Here is a 7,932-nt window from a genome sequence, read left to right on the forward strand (position 1 = left end):
CATCTTCAGTGGCTCCCTGTGGCTTTGACCACAAATGGAAATTAACAACGATTATTTATTTTTTACTTTGCCGCGGTCTCTTTCCTTGAACTACAACTCCCTGCTTACGCTGTAATGTTGTACGAGGGCCAATAGGATTCGGATATGTTGGCACATTACTAGTATTATACATTTTGACTGGACCCAACATGAGACTGGATGTGACAGGTTTTTTTCAAGAGTAGACCTATATCCACAGGGATTGACGAAGTACTGCGGCAGGCAAAGCAAGAAACTATCCACATTGTCTACAACTTTGTGGCTAGATTTATATACGGATATCGGCGACGCACATCGATGAACTTCCCGGTGAGCGCTATTTGTCTACTTTTAAATGCAAAAAGCGGCTTGTCTTTAGCTCAAACCGTTTCCGAATTATGAACTTCCAAAGAAGGTATGATATTTGGGCGCGCCGGCGTTCCTGTGGGTCTGAGGGGGTTTAACTTAAAATAGTGAAAAGAGGACGAGGGAGGCTAGTTTTCATTTGGTACTGTAGTCTACAGTCTGTAGATTTGTCTATTTTTTTGGCTGACGATCTCTTGGTTTGCTCACTTCCTCCGGATTGAATTACAAACGTATCCATATTTTTTCTCAGGCTAGTATAGCCAGATAAAAGTATCAACCCACTTGTTAAAAGGCACCAGAATACACGAAATTGCATCTACTCTGTTAAAAAAAAAATTGGGGGGGGAACCCCCCAGACCCCCTTTACGCTATCCTAGTGTTTCACTTTTGTAAAGCACAATACGTTTGCATTCGGTTGTATGCATATGTGCTAAGGCTTATGTATTTGTAGCCTACTATTTTGATAGTAGGCTAATATAGCTTATATAGACACTTACAGCATGTGTTGCCTTCATTATAAGGCTTATATAAGGCTTTACATTTTTTGCGGCTCCAGACAGATTAGTTTTTTAGTTTTTTGGTCCAATATGGCTCTTTCAACATTTAAGGTTGCCGACCCCTGCCCTACACCCTACACACAACACACTACACCCTACACCCTACACCCTACACACTACACCCTACACCCTACACCCTACACCCTACACACTACACACAGACATGCTAACCCTCTCCCCCCCCCCCCAGGCCGGTGATCGCCCCATGCTGTCCAGGCACGGGAAGCTGTGGTCTAACTTCTGGGGGGCGTTGAGCCGCGAGGGTTTCTACTCCCGCTCTGAGGACTACATAGACATCGTCCAGGGCAAGAGAGTGTGAGTACACACACACACACACACACACACACACACACACACACACACACACACTAACTAAACCCAGATAAAACCGAGGTTCTTATTATAGGTTCAGATAAAGTCACATGCGTGGGGACCCTCTCAACTCCAGTCTAAGCTCAGAAACCTTGGTGTTATTTTTGACCAGCAAATGCACTTTGACATCACATCATCAGGTCACTGACACGTACCTGTTTTTTTCCATCTGTGCAACATTGCTTACCTCCGGTCTGTGATATCCCACGCAGAGTTGGGAATGATCATTCATGCTTTTGTATCGTCCTGATTGGACTATTGCAATTCCCTGTTCACCTGCCTCGACACATCCACCCTGGGCCGGCTACACATGGTCCAACATGCAGCTGCAAGGCTGTTGACTAGGTCCAGAAAGTCATGTCATATCACTCCCATCTTAGCATCCCTACACTGGCTCCCCATCAAATATAGAATTCATTTCAAGGTTCTGGTCGTCACCTACAGAGCCTCCATGGTCAGGCACCTGCTTACATCTGTGACCTCCTGCGTCCTTACAGCCCCAGCAGGTCTCAGGTCCTCTGACCAGGGTTTGTTGGTTGTCCCCCGTGCCAGACTGAAGACCCAGGGTGATGCAGCATTCCAAACCGTGGCTCCCAGGCTCTGGAATGCTGGAATGCTCTGCCCTTGGACCTTAGATCAGCTGGCTCGGTCGAGGCTTTTAAAAAATAACTAAAGACTGTCTTGTATAGACAGGCTTTTGGATAGCCCCAAGGGCCTGTCTCTCTGTGTCCTGTTGATGTTGTTGTACACCTGTTGTCTGTTACTTGTTCTTATTTTCACTTGTTTGCCTGTTTTAACCTGCTATGACTTCCGCTCTTTTATTATGTTTTATGTTTCTTCTTTATTATGTTCTCTACTCGCACTTTGTGACCCTTGGTCTGGGAAAGGTGCTGTACAAATACATTTTACTTACTTTTTTACTTACTTACTTACTTACTTACGTGTGTGTGTGTGTGTAGGGGGTTGTGGAACGTGCCGTACATCACGCAGGTGTATCTGATCATGGGCTCGGTTCTGCGCGGCCGCCTGGCCCAGGTGTCCCTCTACCAGCAGGACGGCATGGACCCCGACATGGTGTTCTGTAGGACCGTACGAGACCAGGTGTGTGTGGGGGGGGGGGTTCACACGTACCCAAAACACATACCCAAAACACGTACCCAAAACACGTACCCAAAACACATACCCAAAACACGTACCCAAAACACATACCCAAAACACGTACCCAAAACACGTACCCAAAACACGTACCCAAAACACGTACCCAAAACACATACCCAAAACACATACCCAAAACACGTACCCAAAACACATACCCAAAACACGTACCCAAAACACGTACCCAAAACACGTACCCAAAACACGTACCCAAAACACGTACCCAAAACACATACCCAAAACACGTACCCAAAACACGTACCCAAAACACGTACCCAAAACACGTACCCAAAACACATACCCAAAACACATACCCAAAACACATACCCAAAACACATACCCAAAACACGTACCCAAAACACATACCCAAAACACATACCCAAAACACGTACCCAAAACACATACCCAAAACACATACCCAAAACACATACCCAAAACACATACCGAACTGTGACCAAAAAAACGAGGTTCATACCGAACCGTGGACCAACTGAACCGTTGCACCCGTACTGCATGTATGTGTGTGTGTGTGTGTGTGTGGTTCTGTGTGTGTGTCTAACCCCCCCCCCCCTCCCCTGCCCTAGAGGGGGTGTTCATGTTCGTGTCTAACCCCCCCCCCCCCCTCCCTGCCCTACAGGGGGTGTTCATGTTCGTGTCTAACCCCCCCCCCCCCTCCCTGCCCTACAGGGGGTGTTCATGTTCGTGTCGAATCGTGACGAGTTCGGCCGGCTGGTCTCGTCCACCAACTACAACAGCAGCCGGCTGCACCCAGACCTGTGGCAGATCTTTGACAACCCTGTGGTGAGACACACACACACACACACACACACATACACACCTAACACACACAAACACACACATGCACGCACACATACACCTAACACACACACACACATACACGTAACACACACACACATACACACCTAACACACACTCACTCACACCTAACACACACATGCATGCATGCATGCACACACACACACACACACCTAACACACACACACACACATACACCTAACACTCACACACACACACACATATACACAAGCATGCACACTCGCACATACATACACCTAACACACACATATACACCTAACACACACACACACACATGCACACACACACACACAAGCGCACAAGCATGCACACACACACACACACACACCTAACACACACACACACACACCTAACACACACACACACACACACACACCCCTGACCGTGCTGTGTTGCAGGACTGGAAGGAGAAGTACATCCATGAGAACTACTCACACATCTTTGACGAGGACCAGAAAGGGCTGGTGGAACAGGTAACACACACACACTCACACACACGCACACACACGCACACACACACGCACACACTTAGCTTGTTAACTTAGCTAGCTGGTGAGCGCTATTGTCAGAAGTCACAGATATTTACGATGCTATGAAATACATACCCAGCCATCACCTTGTCTTGAGATGTCTTAAGATGTCTTAATTAACCAACATTTTGTCTGTCAAGATGTCTTAAGTCGTCTTAAGACCTAACCTGAAGACATGCCCTCATGCACTCACTTAAGACATGGAGCATAAGAGCCATATTTTCTGTGTCTTGAAGACACAGAACATCTTGAGGTGTCTTAAGACACTGAATATCAATGTCTTAAGACAGTCAGGCGATCTTGTTCCAATTGGAATAATTCAAGTATAATAATGAATTATCCTATTATATATATTTTACATTATGAATTAGTTAATAATAATTCAATTGGTGTGTCCCAGGACAAAAAATGCATGTCATGTGGATAAAAGGTATTAACTGTGAAGTTTAAGTGTTTTCAACATGATGAGCATAAACAACGAGTGACATCTCTGGGAAGTTGATAAAACATTTAATACAAGTACAGTTAAATAGAAAAGTACAAAATAGTTGAATACAAGTAAATACAGTGTATTAAATATGAAAACAAGTAAATAGTATAATACATATTAATTAATTAAATAAATAGAATAAATATATATCAATCAAGCGCTTTGAGTTGCATTTCATGTACGAAAGGCGCTATATAAATAAAGCTTTACTTACTTACTTACTATTACTAAATATATTAAATTATTATATACAATTTCATTTTTATCTTTTTAAATATGTAACAAATCTTAATTAAATAAATATAATAAATATATAACAAATATATTATATTATTAAATATATTAAATTATTACGGTATATACAATTTCATTTTTATAAAATATGGGAGGGAACGGGAGGGAACTGAACGAGTCATGCCACAGCATGACAGCCGTTTATGTAACAAATAATAAAAAAAAACTGTACAAAAATCTAAGTAAAATCATAAATCATTATCTTTAACAGCGTTAACTGCTGCGGTCTGTGCATCTTTATCACTTTGCACTGCCTTGTGCCACGCCAACAGAAAAACGGCTGTCATGCTGTGGCAGGACTCATTCAGTTCCCTCCCGTTCCCTCCCATATGCTTGAAAGCAAGCTTGGTGGCTCTCTGAACCAAATTTTTCACTTCAGCCTCTGTGGAGGTTGGCAGGATCTTCCTCTCGGCCCGTTTCTTGAGGGCATTGAACATGCTGTATCTGCAATCGAAAAAATACAGATATGAATGACTTGAATGTTTCCTCAAAGTGGTGTGAAACGGTGTGCAATGGGCTTTGAAGTAGATTTTCTCTTGTTTGGTGAGACTATAGTGCGGAGGCTACTCTGCCCTCGCAGTTAAAAGACGGCTTCACCCATTTTCAACCAGCTTTCTATCATTACATTTTAGGTTTTAAATGGGTAATAATAATGTTATACACACTAGCTGTGCTCTGGTCCAATCAGAGTGGCCTGTGGGTGCTCTGCTCTGGTCCAATAAGAGGCATGGGAGTGGCCTTGGAAAGGGGGAGAACCCCACTGCATTCTGGGTGTTGTCATTTCTGTAAAAGGGCATTTTGCCACTCTTTTACTCTGATATCTGGTCAGGTAGCACTAATTTCAAGTATATTTACACCTTTCTACTCCAGAGACAGGCCAGTTTCAGTGACAGACCATCTTCCCAGCGGTGAAACACTCCTTTAAGTTCTGCTTTTTTCGCTTCAGCATCACATGCCGTGGCATTGATAATAGGAATTGATAAGCTCAGAGGCATACGATAACATTTCCGATTCCATTTTGTTATCGGTTCTCAACTGGAACTGGTTCTCGATTCCCATCCCTATCCAGGGGTATGGTGCTTTTTATACATGGAGGTGGCGCACTCTGGTGGCGCACTCTGGAACATCAACATCTTCTGATTGTTACTGTGTCATTACTGTGTTATTACTATGACATCTTCTGATTATAACTCTGATTGTTAAGCAAGGCAAGGCCAGTTTCTTAGTACAGCACATTTCATACAACAGAGGTAATTCAAAGTGCTTTACATACATTATAAAGAATACAGCAAGAGTAAGAAAATAAAAGTGGCAAGAATATATATATATATATATATAAAATAAATAAATAGCAACACATTTAACACTAGAAGAGTCGTGAGGTACCACTGTGATAAAGCTGTTTTGCAGTTTTTATGGAGGAGGCAGGCAAAAAAAAAAGAAGCGCCCTCTAGTGATCTCTGTGTGTAGATAATGGATAAACATACTACGTAGGTAAAAGTGTTTCTCAGAGAGATCAGATATTTCCCAGAATCAACATCTTCCACCGTGATTACATCACTGATTATCCCTCTCCCCCCCTCCCTCCTTCCCTCCCCCCTCCTCCCTCCTCCCTCCTTCCCTCCCCCCCTCCCTCCCCTCCTCCCTCCTCCCCTCCCCCCCTCCCTCCCACCCCTCCTCCCTCCATCCCTCCCACCCCTCCCTCCCCTCCTCCCTCCTCCCCTCCCCCCCTCCCTCCCACCCCTCCTCCCTCCTTCCCTCCCCCCCTCCCTCCCCTCCTCCCTCCTTCCCTCCCCCCCTCCCTCCCCTCCTCCCTCCTCCCCTCCCCCCCTCCCTCCCACCCCTCCTCCCTCCATCCCTCCCACCCCTCCCTTCCCTCCTCCCTCCTTCCCTCCCCCCCTCCCTCCCCTCCTCCCTCCTTCCCTCCCCCCCTCCCTCCTTCCCTCCCCCCCTCCCTCCTTCCCTCCCCCCTCCTTCCCTCCTTCCCACCCCTCCTCCCTCCATCCCTCCCCTCTTCCTCCCTCCCCTCTTCCTCCCTCCCCCCCTCCCTCCCACCCCTCCTCCCTCCATCCCTCCCCTCCCCCCTCTTCCTCCCTCCCCTCCTCCCCCCTCCCTCCCCTCCCTCTTCCTCCCTCCCTCCCACCCCTCATCCCTCCATCCCTCCCTCCCTCTTCCTCCCTCCCCTCCCCCCTCCCTCCCACCCCTCCTCCCTTCATCCCTCCCTCCCACCCCTCCCCCCCTCCCTCCCACCCCTCCTCCCTCCATCCCTCCCCTCCCTCTTCCTCCCTCCATCCCTCCCCTCCCTCTTCCTCCCTCCCACCCCTCCTCCTCCCTCCCACCCCTCCCTCCCACCCCTCCTCCCTCCTTCCCTCCTCCCTCCTTCCCTCCTTCCCTCCTCTCCCCCCCCTCCCTCCCACCCCTCCTCTCCCTCCATCCCTCCTCCCTCCCACCCCTCCTCCCTCCATCCCTCCCTCTCCCCCCCCACCCCTCTTCCTCTCTCCCACCCCTCCCTCCCACCCCTCCTCCCTCCCACCCCTCCTCCCTCCTTCCATCCCTCCCTCTTCCTCCCTCCTCCCCCCCTCCCTCTTCCTCCTCCCTCCCCCCTCCCCTCCTCCCTCCATCCCTCCCTCCACCCCTCTCCCTCTTCCCTCCCTCCACCCCTCCTGCCTCCCCCCTCCCTCCCCCCCTCCCCCTCCCCACCCCTCCCTCCCACCCCTCCTCCCTCCCTCCCACCCCTCCTCCCTCCCCCCTCCCTCCCCTCCCCCCCTCCTCCCTCCTCCCCTCCCCTCCTCCCTCCCTCCCACCCCTCCTCCCTCCTCCTCCCCCCCTCCCCTCCTCCCTCCCTCCCTCCCCCCCTCCCTCCCCCCCTCCCTCCCACCCCTCCTCCCTCCTTCCCTCCCTCCCACCCCTCCTCCCTCCTTCCCTCCCTCCCACCCCTCCTCCCTCCCCCCTCCCTCCCACCCCTCCCTCCCACCCCTCCTCCCTCCCTCCCACCCCTCCTCCCTCCCCTCCTCCCTCCATCCCTCCCTCTTCCTCCCTCCCTCCCCCCCTCCCCTCCTCCCTCCATCCCTCCCTCCCACCCCTCCTCCCTCCTTCCCTCCCTCCCACCCCTCCTGCCTCCCCCCCTCCCTCCCCCCCCTCCCTCCCCCCCTCCCTCCCACCCCTCCTCCCTCCTTCCCTCCCTCCCACCCCTCCTCCCTCCTTCCCTCCCCCACCCCTCCTCCTCCCCCCCTCCCTCCCACCCCTCCCTCCCACCCCTCCTCCCTCCCCCCCTCCCTCCCCTCCCCCCCCTCCTCCCCTCCCTCCCTCCCCC

At 49.9% G+C, this 7,932-nt stretch overlaps 1 protein-coding gene across 1 annotated transcript in view; it reads left to right on the forward strand.

Moving 5' to 3' along the window:
* plod3 (procollagen-lysine, 2-oxoglutarate 5-dioxygenase 3) overlaps nt 1–7,932 on the forward strand; it is a 42,074-nt gene that overhangs the window by 30,061 nt on the left and 4,081 nt on the right. Inside the window, 5 exon segments of the mRNA XM_080544222.1 lie at nt 1,132–1,139; nt 1,142–1,256; nt 2,273–2,414; nt 3,156–3,269; nt 3,704–3,778. Coding sequence (XP_080400348.1) covers nt 1,132–1,139; nt 1,142–1,256; nt 2,273–2,414; nt 3,156–3,269; nt 3,704–3,778 — 454 coding nt within the window.

Source organism: Nansenia antarctica, assembly GCF_963989245.1.
Source record: "Nansenia antarctica genome assembly, chromosome: 13".
NCBI classification, from domain to species: Eukaryota; Metazoa; Chordata; class Actinopteri; order Argentiniformes; family Microstomatidae; genus Nansenia; species Nansenia antarctica.